Here is a 25,988-nt window from a genome sequence, read left to right as displayed (position 1 = left end):
CCACCAGATACATTTGAATTTCAGATAAATGACGATTAATCTTGCATAGAAGTATGTTCCACTGTTTATCTGGGCATCTTGTTTTATTTGCTAAATCTGGCAAAAGTCTACCTCTGATGGCCCAGCATCTCATAGGAAAAGGTCCACATCATGGTGAAATTACAGGACACAGAAAATCTAAGGAACACAACAAACAGCAGCAGAGGACTTGCTGTGCCCCAGGCACCGCTGGAGAATTGTGTGTTAACTTGTCAATCCCGGTCAACAGCGAATGGGGCGCTCAGCACCTTTGCCTCTAGATACAAGGCGCCTCTGCCCTGGCCCATGCTTTACACAACCCGTTTATCTAACATGGAGGTTTGTTGGTTTGTTTTCTTTTCAGTTTCATAAGGAAGTTTTGCTTCTGTCTTTTTTTAAACTCTGGAAACTGGCTAAATGAAAGGGAATTATGGGAAAGAGAAAGATGGGGCCGGGGAGGGGGTGTGCGCGCAGATCACAGCCTCTGCCCCCGGGAAGCAGGGCCCCTGCACGTCGGTACAGGTCTGGGGCGGTGCTTACAATGCCTGAAAAGCTTTCATCAGAAAAAGCTCAAGACAATTATCCCGTTAGGGGAACCCACCCACAGCCAGGCTCCCCAGGAGGCTGGAGCCGTGCAGCCCTCAGTAGGCTCGGGGGTCCTGCTTCCTGCCCTGCCGACTCCTGCTGTCACTCAGCTCCCGGGGCTGGTCCAAGGATGAGGCCGTCTTCGGACTTTGGGTCTTGGAGAGGTCGGAGGAGCAGGCCTCCAGGCCCTGGGTGAGAACAGGGGCCAGGCCACAGCTACAGCTTGATTTAGACCTTTTAAATATTTAGGCATATGGTATATACCTTTTAAATATTTAAATATATCTCTTAAATATTTCATTATACCTTTGAAATATTTAGCCATCTGGCCTCCATTCACACTCTTGCCCCAGGCCCTGCAACATGAAGGGCAGGCCTGGGGGCCATTACTTATTAGTATTATTCCTGTTTTATATACTAAGCAGAGAAAGTTTAAGTATGTTGCTTAAGGACAAAATGGCCAGTGAAGGGCAGAAGGCGGACGAGAACCCAGACCTCCCAGACAGCCCAGGCTCATAACCTCTATGAGAACAGATCACCAGAGGGTAATTTCTAAAATGAGGAAGTCCAAATTTAGCAGTCTAAGTATATATTATTTAGCAATAAGAAAGTTAATGACAGAACAGATCAGAGTTGAAATTAACTGCCTACAGGAATGAGGACTGGAAAATACTGTTTGCATTTTTTCTAAACTATGTGTACAAGTATTTCAACAAGAAAATTAAATTGTTAAAAATCGTTAACCGTCTTAACTTCACATCTCCTTCCTCAACGTAAACTTAAAACTCACTCTGCCCGTCAAGCCTCATAGCTCTAAAAACTCATCAAACGTGCTCAAAGCTTCTCTAAGGGAAGTGCCAATCCATCACAATATGAAAACAGCTCATGGATTGTAACCCTTAGGGTGTTACTGCATTCAGTGTAGTCTCAGAACTTTATGGTAAAATACAACAAATTCTATTATTTGTTCAAAAATGTTGTTATAACTGAAAACCCCCAAATAGTCGTTTTGTTGCAAAATTAAGTGTCATGAATATTCAGAAAGAATTTTTAAATGTATTTTTCTTTTTTAAGTTTCTTCCCCCTACCCTCAATGCATTTAGAAGACTCTTACTTAGTGAGAGTTAAAAATAAAGGGAGGTGGGAGGGTATAGCTCAACTGGTAGAGTGCATGCTTAGCATACACAAGTTCAATCCCCAGTACCTCCTCTAAAAATAAACAAACAAGTAAATCTAATTACCTCCCCCCCAAAAAAATATAAAATAAAAATAAAGGGAAGGAAACAAAGGGGAGAGAAGAAAAGCTTTCAATACTCAACTACTTTTAGATTATCTATATTCCAGAAAACTACCTACTTACAAAATTGTTTAATTCAGAAACAGATAAACTTATCTGTCAAACTTACCAAAGCTAAGAGCACACATAATGGAATGTAACAATTCCCCCTTAGACCAGGACCGATATCAAAGCGGAAATTCCAACCTAGAGAATTTTTTGTGTTTCTGTTCAAGCCCGGGGTGTGGGGTGGGGGTGGGGGGGCCAAACAGAAAGAAAAAAGAAAAAGGCTTACAACCTAAGATCTGACCCCAGAACAAAACCATGGCCCTTTGAAGAATGTCATCTGTGTCGCCTTTTATGTCTCCAGGTAACCAGGCTGCCCGTTCTAAACTGGAGGGTCACACAGGGCTGGGATCGTGTCTCTCACTTGCTCTTCTGCTGTTTATCTTCACACGCGCTATTCCTCACCTGACTCTTATCTTCTTCCTGTTCAGCGCCTCCTGAAGACACCTCTTGCTGGCTCATTAGTCCCAACCTGCTCCAAGCCAGCCAATTTATTGGTCTTTTCAACATTTATGTACATCACATGTTGTTGTCTTATTTACACAATACCTCTAAAGGAGATTTCGAGGTGGTTTACAGTAAGAGATTCATATGTAAGGACCAAAAACTGCAGAGGGGGAGGACTATAAAGATGCCTATGACTGAAGACGTTCCAGGTGAGTGCTGCCACCCTCCTTCCCGCCCTGGACACCGGGGATGGCTCCACTGGGTCACAGGAGACGTGCCAGGAAAAACTGCTGCACTTCCCACTTGTATGAAGTGCCCAGAATAGGCAAATCCATCCAGACAGAAAGTAGAACAGAGGTTACCATGGGGCCGGGGGAAGAAGGCAAGGGAGACTTGTTTAATTGACACAGAGTTTTCGTTGGGACTGACGGAAAATTTTGTTGAGGGTGATATATTTAATGCCATTAAATTGTATGCTTATGAAAGGTTAAAATGAAAACTATTATGTTACATATGTTTCACCACAATTTAAAAAAAAAGATTAAAAAAAAAACCTGCTGCATTGAACAGGGAGGACAAGTTACAAAAAAATTTTTAAAGGAGTATTTTAGAAATATATTCTAATGTCTGGTTCCCTTTGCAACATCTTTAGGCAAATAGGCTGGTATCAGCAGAGTGCCTATAATCTTTAACAGCCAGCAGTCTGAGGGGTGGGGAGGCCCTGATTTTTACCATTTTATTTCTGTGATTTAAATACTCCCAACATGATACATTTCCAGCTACTGATATGACGTCACTGGAGGGTTGAGAAGAGGTACACCCAAGAGGTGAGCAGGTGAGAAGCTGCCCCAACACGGCAAGCCGTCTCTACATCACTGTTTCCCAAAAGGTGTTCTGTTTACAGGTATTAGGAGGGAAGGAAGATTCTAAGGGCTAATGGGTAAAGTTTAAATTGGCTTCTTTACCACAAAACTTCCCCCAACCTTTATCCTCACCTTTTTGTGAGATCTTTGATAACAGTAATGTGTATTTTGAATCACAAAGCAGGGATGGAGTGCGAAACGTTTACGGAATCTACTTGATCTGCGGACCCCTTTTTCCCTCAAAGAACATCTCAGAGGTGCTCCATGCCTTTTGGGAAACACCACCTTAAAGAAATGAGTCTATTCGCTTGTAGCACACAAAGCAGAGATGGCCGGGCATCCGGAAGACCCCTGGTCCTCTGCAGAGCGCCACCAATGCAGGCTGTGATGGCGTGCCCTGTTACACAATCCAAGTGGAGCAAGCCAATCTGGGTCAAACTCTAGTGACAATTTACTCAGAAAAGCCCAATTAGAGCCTCTGCTCATTGGCCCTGTGCCACAGGGACGTTGGACAAGAGGGGGAAAGTTCAGGCACAGTTTCTTTTGGCCTTTCCTGTGGGGTATTAACTTTCCTCCAAGTCCCACAATGCATCTCTTATGATTCCAATAGTGGAACTGGGATTCCAATCCCAAACTCTAACATAACGTTAACTTCTAAAATATTCCAGGTAGGGCACAATATTAACCTAGATAAAGCTGCCAAAACATCTAGAAAAAACTGATATGTGAATTCTGATCATAAAATGCCAAGGAGTGCCTGCCAACAAAGTCTAGTGAAAATAAAGTGATTAAAGGGAGGCTCAAAACTGCAGAAAAGGCAAATGATTAATTAATGCCTTCGGGAAGAGTAAGGAGGTCAATAGTCATAGTCTTGCAAATTAATACCCAGAGAGAGCCATAGTTTACTGGATTTGATTAATAAGAATATTACTTTCACTTATTTTATTATTTAAACCCTTTCTAAACAGTGGAAGGGCTTTCTACAATGAAAATCACACACTTATGCTTCTTTGCATTTATGCTTTCATTTCCAAAATGAAAAATCACACATTTATGCTTTTGATAATGAGAAGACCAACGATGGACTAAGAGCCAGACGACAGCAGGGATCCACTACAAGGTCACCGGCAAGACAGACAGGCCACACAGCAGCTCCTCCTTCTCCAGGCGGTTTGAGCCCAGAACCAGAGGAAGTGGTTTGTCTAACTCACGACCAGTGGCAGTAGATACCAGACAATGAAAAAGCCACAATAAACCCGGTGAACATTCTGAGGGCCTTCCTGAAGGATCAGAATTCTGGAACCACCCAGCTGATCCAGTTAAATCAAAACGGGCCACCATCCCACCCCATGCAATCACTGCTCTCTCTGGCTTCCACATTGAGATGCAAAGGCCAAACCTCTTAAAGATAAATAAAATATGAAAGCCAACCATTTCACAGGTAAGCTAGGTCTTCAAGCTTCAAGTTCAAATATATTAAGTAACAGGCCCAAAAATGTATACAGCTTCCCAAATCACCTCATTTCCAAAAGCTAACCATTAACTTACTCCACGATACAAAAGATTCACTGATACCTAAAGTAATTAGAAACTTCTAATTATTGTTTTGGTTTTTTTTTTTTTTTTTTGGCATACAAATTAGAAATGGCAGCTTTGATAGCCTGGGATAGACAACTTGTTCTCAGTCTGCTGACAAGCATTCCTCAAGACCTTCTGTGTCATGACCACTACAGAAACAACAGGTCAAGAACCCCGTCATTTCATCCATTGGTGGCAGGACCCCGGGTCCCTCTATATGATTCTGCTGCAATAATGCCATCCTACCTCCTCTCAGGGACCTTCTTGCCCACACAACCTTCTAGATTCCAATCTCTACGAGAACATTGCTGCATCATTAGAATCACTCTTAAATGACCCGGGGTAGCATTTTTGAAAAGAGCTTTATTTAGCCAACAGGCTGCCATTTATTCAAAATACCTGTCTTTCATTCCTGGATTTTTAAAACACTTTTATTATAAGAGTAGTAGTATATGCTCTTTGCCAATACTCCAAAACCCAGAAGTATAAGCCACAGAAAGTTGGTCTCCAGGAAGCCCACTCGTTGGAGAGAAGCTCTGATGTATCAACATCTGGGATACAGACTTCTAAATGTATACATAAACACGAATATAAATACACGTATGTAATTTTAACATAATGGGCTTTTAAAATTCAACAATGTAACAGACATCTTTCCATGTCTGTGCACGTTTCCACCATGTCACTGACATATGTCCATGTTAATTCAGCACGACACTTGTTCAGTATCCTTTTAAACTTAGATTTTGGGATTTTCCAACAGATTTTGCTAAAGCAAGAAACTGCAAGAGAAACCTTTCTTCAAGAATTCCTGCAAAAATAAGAACACTTCAAAAAATAACCTTTAAGATAGAATGCTGGGTTTCACCCATTTGCTTTAAAATTCTGAAGATGTATTTTTAACTCGAGTGATCAAGGGAAAGATGAGGGAAACAGAGACATTAAAACCATTTACTTGTGCTTTTAAGTCATAACCCTTACGTTTACCATGGTCAGACCATCAAGAGACTTCACAGTAACCTGGGCTTGCCTGTGGACGAGTATCCATCCATGTTTCTCCACAAGCCTGGTACTTCAGTATCTTTTACTTTCACTTTCCTCAAGGATCTTAGCCTGAAGGAAATCTTATCTAGGCAATAAACTGCTTCCCCCAACTCAAGGGAAAGTGTGAATCCGGAGTTCATTGAGCTTCAGGAGAGAAGGCAAACTGGTTTAGGCTGGCACTTAATACACTCTCATGCCAGGATGAGACAGAAAAACATGTGGTCGATAATAAAAAAAGGGTGGTCAGAAAGACAAAATGAGGTAGCTAGTCAACTTTCGAAGGTACCTTTAGTCAAACCTGGTATAGATAAATTCTTATTTTAAGGAAAAAGTCTTATGACATACGCAAAACATAGACCAAAACCAAACATAAGGAAACTTTTAAACTCCATTTATAAAGCATAATCTGTTTTACCTGGAGGTTTTTAAAAAATATTTGTAAGTAGAAGGGTCCCAGGTCCCTCTAAAAAGGAAGGAAGGAGCCATTTACCTACTTAGGAGGGTGAGGTCCCAGGAAAAAGGAGAGAAGGAGGAGAAAAGAGGGTGGAACAGAGCATGGTACCAAGACATTCACAGTCAAAACAGCAGCTGGTGAGAACGAGGCAGCACATGATACGTTGTTCCTATTATACATTTCATTACATTTTATATTTCTCAAAAAAGAGAGGAGGGGAGAGAGTAAAGAATTCCTTTAACAGGGCAATCTGGAGTCATGGGGATTTTAGCAAGCAGATACCAGGTACAGTTAAAGGTCAAAAAAATAATTAGGAGTCGTTAAAGAGGTAATAACCACCCTTCTAGTGAAAAAGACCAGGGAACAATCTGGAGCCTGAGGCAGAGTTAACTGTTCTCTGGGTGGAAGGAAAACAAATGTTTGGATCAGCTCAGTTTTAATAGTTAAGTTACTGACAAGGGTTCTTAATTTTACGGAGGGGTTTGTATTCCTTAAGCGTCTGCTCTAGACTGGGAAAATGTCCTTTTAAGTAGAATGTACAAGTTATGTGAGTGTTGTTTTCTCAATAACTGTATTTTAAAGAAGAAGTCAAAAACATAATGTGAAGAGTAAAAGTAATACAAAGAAAAAGTAAAAGACAAGACAGCCGGACGGATGCAAGGCGTCCCTGACAAGCACCCTTCTTCATATGTGACACCTCCCTGGAAATGGGGAGCCCGGGAGTTGATTCACCCTTCCTAGCTAACCTCAGAGCTTTTAACCCTTACATGTTAGCTAAATGTTTGGGAAGAACAAAAAGGATGAGAGAGAAAAAACAAATCAATGAAAGAGAAAATACAGTCCACAATATGCTGAAGATGGGAGAAAAAGAGAAGGTGAAGTCTGAATCACACACATTAGCATTTTAAAAAAACTCAAAATGAAAACATTTCACAGTCACAAAATTAGAATATACGTGATATTAAGCCATGAGAGGGTACACTGGAAGTGGTTCTTTACTTTCATATGGAGTTAACTGATTAAGTATTTGATTTTCATTTCTACTTTGCTAAAATCACAAGCAAATTCCAAAATGCCCCCTTTTCCACATTTTCCTCTATTAATGAAGACCTAGGAGTTTTATCCAGAGTCTGCCTGTAGAAAATTAAACATTCCTTGAAGAACTGTGTTTCATTACTCAAGTGACTAAATTCCTTTGAAATACATTGAGCTTTCATAACTTAGAGCATAATCCCAGAAAATTCTTTATGGAAGACATAAAGTCCTGCCCTTTCAATGTTCTGGTTTACCAGAGTCTAGGGCATCCACAGAAAGACAGCTAGAAGGGAAGAGCAGTAAGAAATAATTTTTGAAAGCCAAGCACAGAAAGATTGAAACAAATGAAACTAACAAGAAACTAACAAAAAGATGGTCTGTGGAAGGCTCCTCTAATTTCAAAACCCCTGCTCAAAGGACAACCACTTTGCATGTGATGTCTGCCCCTCAGCACTCTGGGGGACTCCAGGACTTAACAGCTTTCACACAGTTTGCCCTCAGTCAGTTCCTTGGGAAGTGGGACTGACCACAGCTCACCCGCGGTTCAGCATGGTCCCCAGCACTCAGAGAGGGGCTAGGAGTTGGAAAAAGATGCTTTCACCACAACTGGCGATACTGGCTCGTCCTGCATGGCAGAGGCTCCTGTGCTCAGGCCAGGGTTCTGCTTTGCCATTTCTGTTGAGACTCTGGGAGGAGGTGACAGGTCCCGCACTGCCACCACAGACTAGACAGTTTATGTTCCTCTTCTGCCACCAGACCACCTCCTCGACGCAAAACGCAGGAGATGCAGGGTGCTGGCTCAATCACCCTGTGACTGAACCTGCATCAAACGTACCCAAATTAAGCAACTCCAGTCAATCCACAAGACCAGTGTTTTCTCTGCCTTGCTCAAGAGTCAAAAACAGAATTGTGCTGACTTGCCCTGAGTGCTAAGGTTCTTCAACAGTGGAACATCTACTTACTGAATATCCAAAGCTTCCAAAAATACCTGTCTTGCGTTTTTCTTTAGAAAGCAGAATGTAAATTTAAAAGGCGGGACTGCACTCAGGTTAGCATTTCGAAATGATGACTCTGCTAGAAAAACGTGAAGGCAGAAGTCAGAGATGACCGAATATCAAACCACTGAACAGCTGGCTCAGTGCTGCCTGGACGACTGTGTGGAGGAGGAAGCCACCTGACCGGCAAGCCCAACACGGCTCTCAGAGCTCGGCTATCTGGCTGTGTGTCCTCCCGAGAGGCGTCCTTCACTTCACCTCCAGGAGTGCCTTTGGGAAGCAGGCATCTATCTGGGCTGACCATCTCTGCAGATATCTGGTGTGGGACAGTAAACAGGAGCTCAGGGCGAGGGCTTGCCCAGACACCCTGCGAGTTCAATGAAAGAAAGCCTTCAGCTTAGAAGATTCCGCACTGTGGGGATTCTCTCTCTAACAGCACACCCACAATCAAGAAATTCTTAAAAGTCCAGAAGAAAAAACCTGCTCTTTCTTCAGTTACTCCCAAAAAAAATGGGCAAGGATCCCGGTTGCTCTATCTGGACATGTCAGTGATCCTAGGGCACAGGGGCAATGTTTTAAACCAAAGAAATAAAATCTTCCAAAGTGAGGGGCATCTGTATAAAAACGTTTGGTGTAACTACGTGTAATACAGCAAAACACTGGAAAACATGGACATGTCCACCAGCAGGGAAATGATTACAGTACGGCACATCTTTTTTTTTAATTGTAAAGTACACATAACATGAAACTTACCAACCTAAACATTTTTCAGTGTACAGTTCCAACAGTGTTAAGTATATTCATATCATTTATGGTACACAGTTTTTACGGAGTACCATGTACTCATTAAAAGAAAGGCAGAACTACTATGGACACTGACATGAACAAACAAGGTAACACCATTTAGTAGGAAGTAAAAACAAATGATCAGGTCATAAAACAATATTTAAATGACATTAAAATTTTTTTAAATAAGCATATTGCATCTTATATGTCTCTACATATAGATATGTAAAATTTATAAAGTAAAATTCATAGGAAGACGTAGGATGTACATTTTGACACATATCCAGTAAGGGTGGGGGATGGTGGGCAAGGGCAGAATGTTTTTCAAAGTTCATCCACCTAAGTGCAGGGATGCACTGTCAAAATCTCGTATCTACCGGGAAGCAGGCGAAAGCTGAAATCTCCTATGAAGTTAGAGATAGTCAAAATCATCAACCTTGGCAATTCTGTCAAACGTACTTTTGTAAGGGCGCTAGCTCCCATTGGACAGACGACGTTATTTTAACTACAAAGACCCCTGGGCTGGCAATTCACTAATTCGTCAGTGAATTTACAGAAATACTGAAAGGGTCTAGGCTAAACCTGTCACCATTAATAAACTTCAGGAAAGTTCATTACAGCCTCTGCTTGAAGTGGGTTATACAAGTAGTTTCAACAATGAGAAAGCAAGGAAGAAATTTCCTCACTATTAGTTGGATATAAAACGCTTTAAAAAAAAAAGCAGCAGTAGCTTGTTTGGTGAATTCTAGTACTTCAAAACTATGAAATCACTTAAATACACATGTAAGTACTAAAAACAAGATTCCTAGTTTAAGAGAAAAACTCACAAAGGATTCAGGAGCATCCCTTTGCCATTTATAAATGCCACACTTTTTAGTAACATCTCTACAATTCTAGCTTGAAGCAAAGTATAGGTATTTTGAGTACAGAAAAGAGAACTTTAAAGTAACTTTCCTTTGTCACCTGAATAAAGCCTTCAAATTTTTGCACAAAAATCCTAAATCCTGCACAGAAGCCTTTGTCCCTGAAATACTCCAATGAAACCAGTGGCTCTATTTTTTGCTGTTTTGTATTTATTTTAGTGATTTTTTTAAATTTTAAATACTAAATTTAAACTATCTGCAGACATTTTTTGAGACTTCCAGCATTAGAAACACGGAGGAGGACCTGCTGAAGGCGCCGTGCTGTCTGGGGATTTCACAGCTCAACCGCACCTGCTCACTTGCTTCCCTCAGAGGTCGTTCTCCTGGAATTTTTACTCCCCAAGTTTTGAAGTACTGTCCTTGCTGCCACTGCCAGGCTTTAAGTCAGTGGTTCTCGGCAGGGGTGATTCTGCCCCTCCTCCGCCACCACTGCAGGAATTTAGCAACGTCCGGAGACATTTTTGGTTGGTACAACTTGGAGAGGGGCGAGGGGTGCTACTGGCATCCAGGGGGCTGTAGTGAGAGGCCAGGGATGTTGCTAAACACCCTACACTGCACAGGACAGCCCCCAACAAAGGACTGCTCAGCCTGAAAAACCCTGCTCTACGTGAACACAGACTCTCCCCTTATCACCACCTGTCCTCCCACCAAGACCTCAATCTCCCAAGATCACAGTAAACCCGCTCCTTTTAGGCACCCACACCAGGGCCTCCTCCCAGCAGGGAGAGGGTGACGTCACTGTCCAGCTCACCCCTGCCCCTTTCCCATCAGCTGAGGAAGGGTGTGGACACTGGGGCTCCCCACAGGGTTATCGAAATGGTTCTCAAATCCCAAAGAGGCCACTGCCTAACCGTTAAACAAGTCTCGCTAGATACCAAATTCACTTCAGGCATTTTTGGATATGTGAAATGTGGTACTTTCATCTATAAAACATGACTGAGAGCACCCCCCAAGGTTATCCTTCACAGCACGCCTACTGGCTGTTGACTTCAAAAGTAAACTCACTTAAAGTTCTCTTCTTGGTGTAGACAGAAAACAGAAAAACACAGAGAAAGAGAATTAATTATAGCATTTCCTCCAATGCTATGTGATATTAAAAGGGGAGGAAGAGGAGGGGGAGGAAGCTCTCCGTATTTCTAACAAGGCTGTCCCTCATTTTTCATTCATTTCATCAAAGACAATCAACAGCCTGGAACAGTGGTCACCCAGGAATGCTCCTCCTGTTACTCCATTTTCCACCAAAAAGGGGAGAGGGTTCTATAGTCTAGGAATTTGGGAAATGCTGGGGTAAACACACACATTCAAGCATGCACGCGCACGCGCACACACACACACACAGAGCTTTCTTTTCTCAGGGCTTCTCTGAATTTGCAGGTGCTGCTGTGAACTTCTAGTGTACAACACATTCTGGGGATCCAATGCCCAGGCTGGAGCACGACCCAAGCTCATTCGATGCTGGAAGCTTTCAGGGTTACACACCTTTGGGACACACGTGAAACAAGGTTTACTCAGTTACTCTCCTTGGGAGATGACACTAGGAAGCAGAAGCGCATTCTGGAGTCAAGTGTGAGGGAGATGTTTCTGCCCCTTTTTCTCAACATGTTTCTCTCGGTAGTTTCTCCCCAGGGGCACCTCCGCATCAGCCCAAGACGACTTAAGGAAAGAACAAGAGAACAAATCTCCAAATATGGAGTTAGAGCAAGAATGTATTTCTAAAGAGTGTTGTCTTATCTGGAAAAGGATGGAAATCTTGTAAAACGATCAAGGGCATCCTCTGAGACCTCGTCCTCTCAAGTCCTGGTGCCCGTAGTTAGAGGTGCCAGAAATGGGACCGGAGGAGCCTCAGGAACAATTTACGGCTGGGGCGGGGTCAGAGTTTGCTGGCCCTGGGCCAGTAGAGGAGGCTGAGGGTAGGTGGCGGGCGGGGGGGGGCTTGAGGAAGTGTTTCTGCAGCTGATACATCAGCACCTGCTGCTTCAAAAGCTGGGGTGTGGAAATTAAAAAAAAAAGAGAGAGAGAAGGTATCTCTAAAGGATCTCTGCCTTAATGTTAGTGCCACAGAAAGGACTATAAAAACGGTGTCTGGCTGGTTCTCTAAGCAGTGGGCTATTTGTGTTGCTAAATGCACATGCACACGCAAGCAGGCACACAGATTCCATGGTAAAGGAAGAAAAAACAGGGGACCAAGGTTTCTCTTGATGTTTACCTACTCTCAGGAGCCACAGCCACATCAGTGTCGGGCAGCCAACAAGACAATCCTCCGGGATCTTGACAACAGGAGAAATACTGGCTGACCCAGAAGCTGTGGCTTTGAACCTCAGCGACATTTGAGCCTCCCACTGATCAGCTGCAGAAATGACACCTATAAACCACAGTATATTGTAGAGGTTACAAGCATGGGCTTCGGAGTAAGACAAATTGGAGTGAGTCCTGGCTTCACTCTTTAAAAGTACAAGATTCTGGGGGGAGGGTGTAGCTCAGTGGCAGAGCACAGGCTGAGCATGCATGAGGTCCTGGGTTCAATCCCCAGTACCTCTATTAAAATAAATTAACAAATGAACAAACAAACCAACCTCTTCCCCCAGCCCTCCAAAAACAGCTACAAGATTCTGAGCAAGTTATTTCTTTAAGCTTCTGTTTTCTCAAGTAGAAAATGAAGACAGTAAGATCTACCTCACAGTTATTGTGAGGATTAAATAAAACAATCCAGGTAGGTACTGTCTACAGTACCTGGAAAATTTAAGTACATGTTAATGTGAGTTATTAAAACATCAAAACACGGTCAGTGACAGGATTCTAGCACAGAGAAAGCCCTAGAAGAAATTAAGCCACAATTCTGATTCCCCCAAGTAGGGGATGACACGGACACAGATGCCACCAGAATTCCCAACAACTACATGGGATTTAACAACGAGCATCCTTAAGTGCCTCTTGCAGAAACGCAGCCCAGCAAGGTCTTCTAAGAAGCACAACAGATGCAGAACAAATTTTTCCTATCCTCTACGACCTGAAATTAGAGAGCTGTGTAACCAAAGAAATTAAGCTAACTCTGAAACTCCAGCAGAGGTCAACAGTCTTCTAGTGCTCGAGACTAGATGAATATAACTTTTTTTAATCTATGAGCCATCTAAATCAAGACCAGCAAAGCCTCATTATCATTACTCAAGTGCTAAACTATGTGTTTAATCCTTCCCCAAATTAACGCTGGACAGATAAACCAGACTCGCATTTTGCCCAATGACGTATACCTATGAGAGGCCCCAAACATAACACACATTCACATCACACACACGCCACCCCCCACCTATAAGAGGCCTCAGATACACATCCATGCACCCGTGAGACCCCGGACGTTCAGCTTGAACAACTCCAGCCACCTGGCCAGCGTCCGGCCTCCTGTGCCCCAAGCCAACGCCTCACTCAGACAAGCAGCATGTGCTGTGTATTCATGGAGGAAACACTGAAAAGTAAACATACTGTGTTTGTGATTTGTGAGTAAACAGAAATTAGAGAAAAGACTCTGTTTCTACACTCAGAAGAGCTCATACACCTTGGCTACTATACTGAAGAATGGTGAAGGGTACAGACTTTGGGTCAGGAAGACAAGACCCAGGTGTGAATGCTGACTCCAACGCAGTCTGGCTGCTCAGCCTGGCAGGGCCGTTCATTCTCGGAGCCTCAAAGCCTCAGGCATAAAATGGGTTAAGGCCTCCCACTTGTCAGGGTTGCTATGAGGCCTGACTACTCAGAAATCCAAAAATGGCTCCAAATAGACACAGTTTCCTTTGTTGCACTTTCCCAAAGTGACCAGGTCGCCTATCGGTGATCTAACTTGCAACTCTGTTTTTCATCATTTCTTGGCTCAAAATCTGTCCTAGCCAGAAAACCATGCTCATGTTCTCTGCACACATTTTCTTCTCATGCCAGTGCTAAGCTTTCCCACCACCTCGCTTCTTGGATCTTCTTTCCCTTTGTGTAAAACTCCATCCCTCTGCCTTTTCATAACTCCACCCCAAATTTACCTTTATTGGAACCTCGACTTCCATCCGGTGTTTCCTTTTTTGGGTATTTCCTCCTACCTCTACCCTCAGAAGCCAAGTGAGCGTGTCAGAAGACAGTGTTACAATTTAACGATACAAATTCAATTCACTTATGGGGAAGTCATTTTCTGACCATAATGAACTATGGCAAAGCTATAGCAACTCCACGCTCTAGACTCAAGAGGCGGATGGATGAAGGATGGGGACAAACCAAGGAAAATCCATTCCAACTGGAAAAACCAACAGCTGGTCAACAGCATCACCTTCATACACAGGCAAGAGCTCCTTCTATAAAAAGCAGCCCCTTCCATCGCCTGCTTCTGGCCCACAGCTTGTTGAGCTTCACTAACAAACACGAGCAGCTCATTTCTTGTTGCCTTTACTCGTTCACTTAACGGTTTTGTCAATGTCGCAACGCAGGCAGCCACCGGATTTTGCTCCTAGGATGATGTTCTCTAGAAAGCATCACATTGTAAAATGGGGACCCATACGGTTGGTTCCAACTCAGTCATCCGGTGACACTAGCACAGGATCTCATACTGTCCTCATTCACCTGTCCACGCCCTCACTCCACAGTCAGTTGGCAGGGCTCACCCGCAAGCACACAGCTCTGCGCATCTTCCGAGCGCTGTGGTCCTAAGCTCTCCCGTGCCCAGCGGTTCCTCACACTGTGCTCTCCCAGGTCCCGCTCACTGGACTTTGCTTTCCTGACATTTCTAGCCACCTCGTCTTTGACCCCGACTCTTGGCATGCTCCGGTTAGGCTTCTGACTTTCTACCCTACTACCTTCTGAACTTACCCCCAACTCAGTTTAACATCCACAGTTCCAACCTTTTCGCCAGGGCTGTCCCCATGGCCCTGCGTGTCCTGAATGCCCAGCCCTATCCCTATTTCCCTGACAGCAGGAACACTCCCAGGCCCAGGACAGACTCTCCCAGCACCCCAGGGATTCTGCACAAAACAGAGCCGATGGATTTAGCCAACAAGTAATAAATCGTATTCAACGTGCCAGATTCATACATCATAGAACTCTCAGCGTCCAAATGTCCAAGAAAATCTAAAACTCAACTAGGATTTGTGAAATGGAGGCTTCCCTGTGGATAGGAATGGCAAACTATCTCATGTAACAGACACCATTTTAGTCAGATGATTTAATCAACGTCCATTCCCAAATTTACAGACATGCCAACTTAAGTTTTGTGGCCTCTTACAGTTCAAACACGGAATACACCAGACTCCCTCCTGAAACTCAACTGGCCCAGGCCCAAGACATCTGGATCCAAGGACTCTGGGCTGGCTGCCTTTATCATGAGCTGGACAAGCAGGTGGTGTTGATTAGCTGTTCTTCAACACTGCTCTGTAAGACGGCTCATGACGGGTCCCACTTTAAGGAAAAGTCACAAAGTCACCCGATTCTGAGTCAGGCATGGAGGCAGGAGGAGTGGCTACCTAACAGCGTTGACTCCTCACCCCTCAGATCCTAAGTCCCTGAGCCAAACATGGCGCAGTGACTCTTACCTGTTGATTTAAGGCCTGACAGTCTTCATCACCCCTGCCGTGTATCTCTTGTATCCCATTTCAATGTTAAAATTATCTTCTGTCTTATCAGACTGCAGGTGCCAAGGGGCAAGGTAATAAAGCTAGAGTAATGCAGGAATGTGGGAACAGGAATAAACTAAGCGTTCAGCCAGACCCTGTGTACCCAGAAATCAGTGTTCATGCCAGACTGGGCAAACAAAGCCGAGAACCAGGGCCAACCCCAAGTGCACTCACTGGCATCATGTGCAAAGCAAGGGTGAGTTCCCGTGGTCAGGCAAGGCTTGGAGAAGCAGGTCACTTTGGAAGCAGAGGCATGAGATCTGAAACCAAGGGAAACAGCGGAGCCCCATGCTCCTGGGTGTGGTCCACGGACCAGCAGATCACCCTCACCTGCGAGCTTGTTAGAAATGTAAGATCATGGGCCATCGTGGGCCCGCACCAGCCCTACTGAATCATTATCTGCCATTTAACAAGATCCCCAGGTGATCTGCATGCAAATTAAAGTGTGAGAAGTGCTATCTGGACAACAAAGGCACCCAGGAGGGGTGCGGGACTGTGGGCCAGGGGAACAGGACACCAGCAGCAGGGAGGGAAAGGGAGCCAAAGCAAGGAAGAGCCAGAGCCAGCCGGACCCTGGAACAAGTCTGGGGTCAGTCAGGCACTTAACCTCTCCCAGTTTCGCTCGGGACGTTAATTCTCCCTTTCAGGAGACCGTCAGTGTAAAGCATCTAGAACAAACTAAACCTTCAGTAAATACGTTCATCCTGAAGCGAGACACCAGCCGGGCATGGGTACCTAGACCCTGGAATCCCAAGATGAATGAGGAATACCTGGGAGAAAAAAGGAGCCCAAACTGGGGAAGAACAAGTCTGAGTTCCTCCAACAAGGAGACCTTAACGTAGTTCTTACACTATCTTTTCCAACCAAGAGAGGGACGGAACGCAGCAGGGCACCAGAGAAGTTTCACTGTTAAATTTATTTAGTTGTTCACCCAACAATCCACACCAGCCCGTCCAATAGAAAGAAATGAACAGTGTTATTTTGTTTTAAATTTTCTAGTCCCATTTTAAAAAGAAAAAAAAATGCGTGAAGTTTTAGTAAGTCGTATTCAACCAAAGTTATCATTTCAACATATAATATAAATAACTATTAATGAACTATAACTCAATCAGTCAATAAATCAAATTCTATTTGGGGAAAAAAAACTATTAATGAGATACTTTATATCCTTTTTTGTATCAGTCTTCAAAACCTGGCATGTATTTTATGCTCGTGGCCCATCTCAATTGGGACCAGCCACACTACATGTGCTCACAAGCCAGATGTGGCTGGTGCTACCACACTGGATGGGGCAGTTCTCAGGCAGAGCTCCCTGGGAACCCTCCTCCACTCAGTATTCCATCACCTCCAAATCCCGGGGTGCAAGACATGACCACCTGGTCACTGTCGAGTGAATGCAAACAGCAAGGTGCCCAGGGGAAAGGGACGGGACAGAGGCTTGAGGGAACCTGCCACATGTTCACGATCAAGTTGTGTTTGTTTTTCAACTCTGGTCCACATAAATGACACCAATAGACAGACAACTTGGACTCTAGTCGCTTGCTGATTGGGCCGAATTTTTTCTGGGAGCAAAGATAGCTGAAGCTTAAGATGGTAACTTTGAAACATGTCCACGATTTTCCAGCTACAAATGAAAGTGCAGTCAGGTGAACAAGGATGCTTGCCTACATTTCATACACTTTTGTTTTGTGGAGGGGTTTGGGGGAAGAGGTAATTATTATTAATGAAGGTACTGGGGATTGAACCAGGATCTCGTGCATGCTAAGCACGCACTCTACCACTTGAGTTACACCCTCTCTCACTCACCCACTTGTAACCAGATGCAGGGCAGCTATAACTGAAAACCTACAGACAAGGCAGGAGACACTCACTGTGTATGTTTTCATGCTCCCTCCCCTCCAAAAAAAAACCTTCTGATAAAGGAGGTAAAAGATAGAACAGGAGAAACAACACCCTCCAAGACAGAAAAAAGAAATGTCAGGGCTAAGGCCTTCCCCTGAAGCAGAAAGGCTCAGGAACACAGAACAGCTAAGATTTTAGAGCAGGCTCACCATGGACCGGGCACTCTGCTAAGCACTTCATGTGCATTTAATCTTCGTAACAACCTGCAGGAAAAGCATGGCTTAGAATTTAAGAAACTTGCTCAAGGTCCCACAGCTAGTCAGTGACAGAACGTAGGTTACCTCACCGAGGGCTGGGCAAACAGGTGTGTATCACCAAGAGCCCGGCAAAGGCAGCTCATTGTCTCCACGGCCTCGCCACACAGCCTGAACTGGAACAGTAGGCGTAATAATCAATGCTCAAGCTAGAAACCTCAAGCCACCTCCCCGCCCCTCGCTATATTAAAACAGCAGAACTGTTAAGGACCAGCTTCTCAAGGATACCTGTGTGAGGGCTTCATTTGAATAACTCATGTTTTCAGGTTCACATGATAAAAGGACTATAAATATGATCAGCTTATAGTCCATCAAAACACGTGATAAATTCTGGAAGGCAGAGAGAAAGCAATGATGGAAACAGCCTTAGACTAGGAGTTTATAGAGTGCTGAGTTCTGCTTCCAAATGTTGCTATTAACTACCAGCTGACCCCTCCCCTCCAATTTGGGCTCACTTTAAAAAAATATGTGATAACTGTAAATATTCGATGTATTTCCAGCTATGCAATTAAAAAAAAAAAAAGAGCTGTGAAATTCCTAACCAGGAAGTTTTTCAAACATTCTTCCCGTTCAGATACCTAGAAAGAATTTGTTCCTTACATAAGAAAATTATCAAAATCAATACCCATTACTAGACCATGAGTCAGCCTTTGGAAAGCAGCAATTTGTATCTAAAAGTGGAAAGGCTGACTTGAGAGAATATTCAGGAACTACACCACCTTGACTTTACCTTTAGGTCTCTATAAATCCTTCAAGATGCTTGGAACCTCTAATTACATAAAGTAGTAGTATCTGACTGAAAACAACCCAAAACCTGTATTTTGGGGCCCTAGTGACCATCGACTAGAGGATACTTAGCAGGGAATACTTGGGACAGCTAAGGTCACTCACTCCAAGTTCATCTAAAAATTACTTATTTCAGGCTCCAGAGTTAGATTAAGTAGAATTTGCTATCCCCTCTTGTTCTAAAAGAGGTAGAATTTAGAACTTCCTGTCTGGAGAAGAGGATTTAAAGAATTCTTTAAACGATTTATTTGTTAGGACAAAAGATCTTTCTCCATACCACTTTCAAGTTACCTTGATTTCCTTATCCTTCTCAAAGAATAAATAAAACAAAAACATCTCTGTTCCTTCTCCCTTCCAATTTGTAATATCACCCCAGTGCCCAGGGAAAAACGCTGACATCTTCCCAACGTGCTATTTCTAGAACTGGCTGTCTCCGGTGTAGATACAGATTCTCCTCCCTCCGGGATGACTGAGGTCGGGAAAACCTGGCTAATTACAGAGGCCCCTGACTGCTTCTCAAACGTCTCCACCACACACGCTCCCCTTGACTGTCCGCAACAACCACTTCCAACCTGAGCGTCTTCGATACTTTTGCTGTTCAGCCCCTACTCTTACCTCTCGGGGCTCTGCCCCCCAAGGACCTTCCCTGGTCCCTGCTTGTCCACCCCTGTGCTCCCCACCCACCCCCAAGGAGAACAGCCTCGTGATGAGGAACAGCCTTCAAATGCTGCCTCCACTGGTAGTTCTGAGCTGGCCGACCTGGGCCAGGATCTCTGCCTCAGCGTCCCGACCTGCACCATGGGGATCACAGCATAGGTCTCACCTAGTTGTTTAAGTATTACATACACAGAGAGGCCACCACAATGGACTGCAGCGTCTGCAATTGTTAGCTACCAACGTCATGTTCCCCCTTTGCAGAAACGTTTCACCCTCCAGCTCTCCGAAGCATGCATCTGAAGTTCTTCAGCCCCCAACTCCCCTTTATTAATGTTGTTTACTATGTAAACCATTATTGTATGGGACCCCAAACTCAGCCCTTTTTACAGCTTTCTTCTTTCATCTCTGTTCTATGCTAATTGCTCCCAATCTAGATCCTCAGCTCAAACAGATATGGCAGGCAAAGGACACCTCCATGGGCAACTCAACTCAAACTTGAACTCAACTGTATCAAAACCTCTACCTCCACCTCCCAAATCTGTTCTGCAGGACTCCTGAATTCGGAATTTCTAGACAGAAGCAACCAGTGGCAAGTAAGCTCAGAGAGCAACCTTGGAGACATCCTGTGCTCCTCCCCCTCCACCATGTCCCGTATCTAACCAGGGACCACCACACCCACACCTGCCTCTTGCCGCGGTCATCACCCACCACTCCATCCCCAGGGCAACACCTGGGATCAAGCCTTCCTCTTCTCCCCTGGATTGCTGCAGCAGGGCCACATTTGACTTCCTGTCTCCAGCCTGAATAGCTCCCGTTCTGTCCTCAGGTGCTGCCCCGGGACCTGTCATCAAAGTCTTTTTGCCTGCACCGGAGTCCACACTGGAATGGACTGTACAGAACGACCTTCAGAAGTCTGGCCCTGGTCGGCCCCCGTAGCTTCATCTCCTAATCCCCCATCTGCGACACCAAGTTCTCTCAGGGCCTTTCCACACGCTGCTCCGTCTCCATCTCCATCGCCATCGGGCTCTCAGGCTCTCCCCTCAAGTCTCTGCCTGCCTTACATATTCTTACCAGTTTCGCGGTTTGGCTCAGAAGCCACATCTCAAGGGCTCCTCCCTCCGCACTTGGCACTAGGTGGCCCATTCACATTCCTATCATAGCATCTGTAGGCTACTTCCCACTAGATTTTTCTCTCTGGATTCTTTTCCCTCGGTACTCCCAGTGCCCAGCACAAAGTCCAGTGCTTAATAAACACTCAGTATCTGCCAAACGGATGAAATAATTCCTAAATCAACACTGATTCCCATTTCTTGGGCTCACTTCCCTCCCTCGACATCCCCATAACCTTGGTCTACTTGTTCTTCCTGATTCTGAATGCTATTTTATCTGAAAAAAAAAAAAAAAAAAAAAGCTGCTTCCAAACTCTCCCTACTTCATTGCTTTGATGCTGCTCAAGTATTTTCACTTCTTTAAAAGGGACAAAAGTTGAACAATAACTCCAAATATTAAAATAGCACCAACATTCTGACAGTCAACAAATCAGACAAATTACAATTAATAAGTTGTTTACCTTTATTTCAATAAAGATCTTTGGTACCACTTTCCAAAATTTGGTTCTATTACTGTGTGCTGTTTCGTGGAACCTGGAGACAAATGTAAAAATTCAACTGCCAAATGCTTCTGAAGAGATTAGACATAAATGCTGTAAGAAATAAAGGATACTTTACCACTTGCAGGTTTTTGTTTCCTCTTTTGGCTAATTCCGATTAGTTCTGGGTTGTAAAGCCTGTCATCCCCTTGGTGAGTGGTCTAGTATCATGACCATCTCTTGTGTGTCTTCAGATAACGTTTACTACAAAAAATTTACTTGGGGAGTCTTAAACGGCAGCAGACAAGGCTAAATCTTTTTTGTGAGCTATGATCAGCTCAATTTACTTCCATTCTAACTTCTAATTCTTACCTATTTACCATATGACCAAGCCATCCCATTCCTAAGTCCCTACCAGAGAAATAAAAAAACTTATGTTGAGACAAAAACTCGCATATGAATAAAGCTGCTAAAATTATTTGCAATCACCAAAAGCTGGAAACAACTCCAATGCCTTTCAGCCAGAGACTGGAGAAACTAACCATCCAGTGGTCTACAACTGGGCAATAAAACACAAGTACGGCCACACACAACACGGATGACTCGCAAATGCACTTTGTAAGTGAAAGAAGCCATTTGTACAGCATTCTGGAAAAGCCCAAAATAGGGACAAAACCAGGGGGTTGGAGTGGAGAGAAAAGTCTGACTACAAAGGGACAGCAGGAGGAAAGATTTTTCAGGCCATACGACTAGTCCCACCCGACAGTGGTGGCGCATATCCAGTGCTACACACTTGTCGAAACCCACAGAACTCCACACGGCAGAGTAAATTTTACCATATGTAAATTTAAAAGTAAAAAAAAAAAGTTATTTAACCGTGACATAGTTACAGACCACACCCCCAAATACAGGCATACCTTTTATTGTGTTTTATTTTATTGCACTTCACAGATGCCATGTTTCTATTTTGTTTCTCTACAAATTGAAGGTTTGTGGCAACTGCATTGTCAGGTGATAGTTAACATTTTTCTAGCAATAAAGTATTTTTAATAAAGATACGTACATTGTTTTTCTACACAGAATGCTATTGCACACTTCAGAGACTAGAGTGTTGTGTAAACACAACTTTTACAGGTACTGAGAAACCAAAAAATTCAAGTGACTGGCTTTATAGGGATAATGGCTTTACCGTGGTGGTCTGGAACCCGACCCACAATATCTCTGAGGCATGCCTGTATAATTAACACAAAGGTGTGGATTTCCTTAATGTTTACCATGGCTGTTATTACTGTTTTGTTGTGACTGTATTGCATGGTTTAGGAATGGCAGTTGGGGGGATGGGCTGGGAGAGCAACCCCACATTTTTTCCAGATACCTCCGGCTACCCCTGAGCTGTCAGCCTTTGTGAGGTTCCACAGGAGAGCAACCTCTGCTCCAGCTGTGAACAGCTAAATGGAGTTCCACCAAGGATATGGGAAAGGATATTCAAAACCAACGGGAGACAGGCTGGACCTCCAGAGCAAAGCCCAAGAAAACACTTCAAAGGACGAAATAAAGGGGAAGGAGAGACCACATATCCTGTTCTAACTCATCCTAGTCAAAGGTATCAGAAAATTCCGTTTACATGTTGGCTGCAGCCTTCCGGGACCTTCTTTTAAAAAGGAGTCAAGGTGGGTGGGGGTGGGGAAGCTCTTTGTGAGAAAAGAGAGCAAAAAAAAAAAAAAAAAAAAAGAGAGAGAGTCCTCCTGAACCAAGAGCCTGAGAGTTCTAAAAACCCTGGATCCAACGTCCTTTAACATGGAAAAAGTGATTCTAAGCAGGCAAATGATAAAAACAAGCAAAGGCTCACCACCCAGTGACACTTTTTTTCCAGTGGACCCTCCACAGCCAAACCCACACATTCCTCCTCCAGAGGGGATGGCCAGCCTGTCGTCCTTGGAGACTGCCGCAGGCAATCCCAACCAGTCGCTGGACTCCGGGCTCCAGGTGTGGCTGCCCGCAGGGCGACAGTGACTGCGGAAGTGACAGTGACGCACAGGCCCCAGCCCCAAGAGTGGGTGCCACCCTGCCCCCGCCTGGCTCTTCTGGGAAAGAGAATGCTATGGCTTCTCCTCCATGCTTACATTCCCGAGCCCAGAAAACTCTGTTCCTCTCCCAGGAGACCTGGGCCTGCTACATCCTTCGACCTCAGCATGAGATCGCCACCTGAGACAATCCTCAAACCCAGATGAGCTCCTGATTGCAGCCCTGGAGAACCAGCTCTTCAACCTGAAACAGCTCCTTGCAGCTGGAAAGACTGGCCTGCATACAAAACAAATGCTATTTTCCAGGAGCCTTCTGGTGGGGAGGGGGAGGAAGAAAGCTAAAAACCACAGAGAGTAAACCAGAACATTCTGGGACATGCCACGCCTTACAAAAAGAGCTTTTAAACACACCATTAAGAAATAGTCACTGCAAGGGGTTAGCTGTCAAAGTTAAATAAAAACCAGTGACTTTCTAAAGACAGGAGTGAAGGGCTAAATCATAAAACAGCTTATTGTATTAAGCTAATTAAGGTTTATCATCTTAGCCATCTGAGTTGTAGTTGGCACCAGAAAAGCAGGAACAGCACATCATGCAACATGGATTGGGATCTGCTTTGCAAGCAGATTTTTGCCACATTCAGACACAGAACCTCTGGCAGTTGAAAATGTTGTAGAAATGAAAACCAATTTTAGCACAGTGATTTGCAAAGAATTTTGTTCCATCACATAAGCTATTTGCTGGTATATCAGTCTGAGATTACATTCATCTCTATTAAATACTGCACGAAGTATTCTGAGCTAACCATGCACTGTTGTTTCTCTTTTGCCAGTTTTATCACACCCTGGATGCTCTGAAACCATACGGAAAAAATGTTAACAATAAAAACCCTTGCATACTTGACACCCTTCACTGCAGATATCCTGCCCACCAACTGCCAGCACACAACCAATTCTAAGATCCTCGGCATTTCTGAAAAGACTATTCTGCTGAATGCAAAGAGGAACAAAATACCCTCTTCAAAGTAGGGGAGACATTTATTTTCAATCCTGTCTTCTCTGGCCTCCTCTTGACTGTACGTACTTTAACCAAACCAGAAGACACAACTAGTTCTATCCGCTGTTGAGATCATCTTGGATATGATTCTGGAGCTGCTGGCTTCCTGTTTGGGGAAGTTGCAGTTCTTTTCACAAGGAACCCCAAGGCAAAATGTTTCATGTTCCCCTGTAAGCTCTCACCGCCTTTGTTCTTCACTTTGCTCCGACTCATTACTGCCTTCTTCTCTCTTCTCCTCTAAAACCTCTGGTTTTGGAGGATACATAAAAATGCAAGCTCAAATCAAACAGTAATCTTTTAAGGCATTAGACATTTTCCACCATCCACTGCTGTACAGCTTGGAGTTAACAGGCATCTTTGCACAGAGGAAGCCAGACTACCCCGTCTCCTCCTGGCATTGCATTAAGTATTCCACATGAAAATGTATGCCACAAATAATCCAATGGCAAACTCACCATCACCAGCCCCCAAGATCAATAAAAGCCATTCCACCACTTGACTTGGAGTGAAAAACCTTTCAGGTTAACACAAAGAGCAAGGTAAAAGAAAGGTGATGAATGAACAAAAGGCAAATCTACCTCCAGACTCCTCAAATTCCAAAAAGGTGGTTAGGTTGCCAGGATTTGGCAAAGTCTCCCTTTTTTTGGTAATCATCAGGCAATTACTACCTGTGTACTGCTTTAGTCTCATGCAAAACAGTGCATTCTCCACAAGGCCCTACCGCCTACTATTCTCTTAAACTTGCTTCTTTTCAGGCCTGCCTCTTCTAAATGACCAGCCACACGCGATTTAATGAAGTCATTCTGATTTCGCCTTGATAGCAATACTACCATAAAGTCACTCTAATCCCATTAAACTTGGATAACATTAAGAGTATTTCTTCTCCACCCTCAACCCAGTATCATCTCCAGGGTAACCAATCCACTGTCAGTCTGTGTCTGAATGGATCTTCAAATAAATACTTAAATTCATGCTCAAAATATCATATCTCACCTTGTGAACCTTGACCTTTTGGAAAGACTTTGGACCAATGTTCAGTTACTGTCACACAGCTGCATGCTCTGCAAATATGAAAGGGTTAAAAGCAGCCCCAGTCAACAGGCCTACAAGGAAAAAAAAGACAGCATGTATGCCTTACAGCATCACTGGAATGCATTTATGCTCATTTCCCAGAACAATATTGTTACCTTTTGGCCTTCATAATAGTCAGAAGTATCCCCAACACCCTTTAGTAGCTTCTAAAAGGAAAAGCACAAAACAGAACATACCCTGCAAGAGAAAAAAAGCATGCAAAGTAGCATTCTCCAGCAACAAACAAACTACCATTACAAATCCATCAGTTCATTTTGGTTTTGTTTTGTTAAAAACGCAAAGAGAGAGAGAGGCTGCAAGAAACCAAGTGTCCCCACCCTAGCAAGGCACATTTTTTTCTTTAGTAAGGGTCATAAATCTCAGCTCCCTGTCCATCCCTTAAGCAAAAGAAAAAGGCAGGAAAAGCCCAAGTAATCTCAGACCTTGCAAACCTGCACATTTTTTCCCATCGTCTCTACACAGAATCTTTTAGGGCTCCATTAGTCACGTACCAGTGCTGTGTGGTGTCTAAGTGTGCATTCACATACTGTGTTGGGATGGTCCCTTCCTGCAAGCTCCTCTGCTTTTGGCTGCCATGAAGGGAGGAAGCTGCTATCCCACTGTAGGAGCTCAGTGACTGCATTGTGTTCAGGAGCTGATCTGCCTCAAACCAGTTTCAGCCGGTTCTGGTCACCCTACATAAAAAAGCTATGGCAACCCTCGCTGAGTTGCCAACAAGTCCCTGAAAATCATCAGCACAGGGGGGATCTCGCTGGGGGTTGCTTCTCTCTCTTAGGTCTTGGTGAGGAGGGGAAGGTCACTGTGTGGCCCCCACCACCACACAAGCACACAGCCTCGGAAAGGCTCACCTCACGAGCCCCCCAGAACCCCTCAGGCCCATCCCCCCTCCCTTCCACCCCAAAGCCCACCGCAGACACTGCTG

The 25,988-nt window shown here is 44.1% G+C and overlaps 1 protein-coding gene and 1 long non-coding RNA gene across 8 annotated transcripts in view; both read right to left on the bottom strand.

Annotated features, from left to right (window-relative positions):
• The window catches only part of ZNF532 (zinc finger protein 532), an 83,746-nt gene that overhangs the window by 56,621 nt on the left and 1,137 nt on the right, over positions 1–25,988 (bottom strand). For 2 of the 7 annotated variants that reach the window (XM_074355261.1, XM_010961297.3), the window contains exons 1-2: positions 25,162–25,937; positions 24,968–25,077 (exon numbers count right to left, since the gene is read on the bottom strand). The exons of 1 other annotated variant lie outside the window; for it this stretch is intronic. Coding sequence is in view for 1 of the 6 variants with exons in the window: in XM_074355259.1 (XP_074211360.1) it covers positions 24,968–25,035; positions 25,162–25,175 (82 nt within the window). In the remaining 5 variants the exon portion in view is untranslated. Of the gene's footprint in view, positions 1–20,878; positions 20,952–24,967; positions 25,078–25,161; positions 25,938–25,988 lie in introns of those variants that run through there. 4 more of the 7 variants (XM_045521475.2, XM_074355262.1, XM_074355259.1 and 1 more) reach the window with 4 other exon arrangements.
• LOC141575623 (uncharacterized) lies at positions 2,128–20,008 on the bottom strand. The gene is made up of 3 exons (XR_012503298.1): positions 17,761–20,008; positions 12,277–12,432; positions 2,128–11,549 (listed from the first exon to the last, which is right to left on the bottom strand). It is a non-coding gene; the product is annotated as an uncharacterized LOC141575623 (long non-coding RNA).

Source organism: Camelus bactrianus, chromosome 30 (genome assembly GCF_048773025.1).
Source record: "Camelus bactrianus isolate YW-2024 breed Bactrian camel chromosome 30, ASM4877302v1, whole genome shotgun sequence".
NCBI lineage: Eukaryota > Metazoa > Chordata > Mammalia > Artiodactyla > Camelidae > Camelus > Camelus bactrianus.
This window is presented reverse-complemented; position numbering and strand designations above follow the sequence as displayed.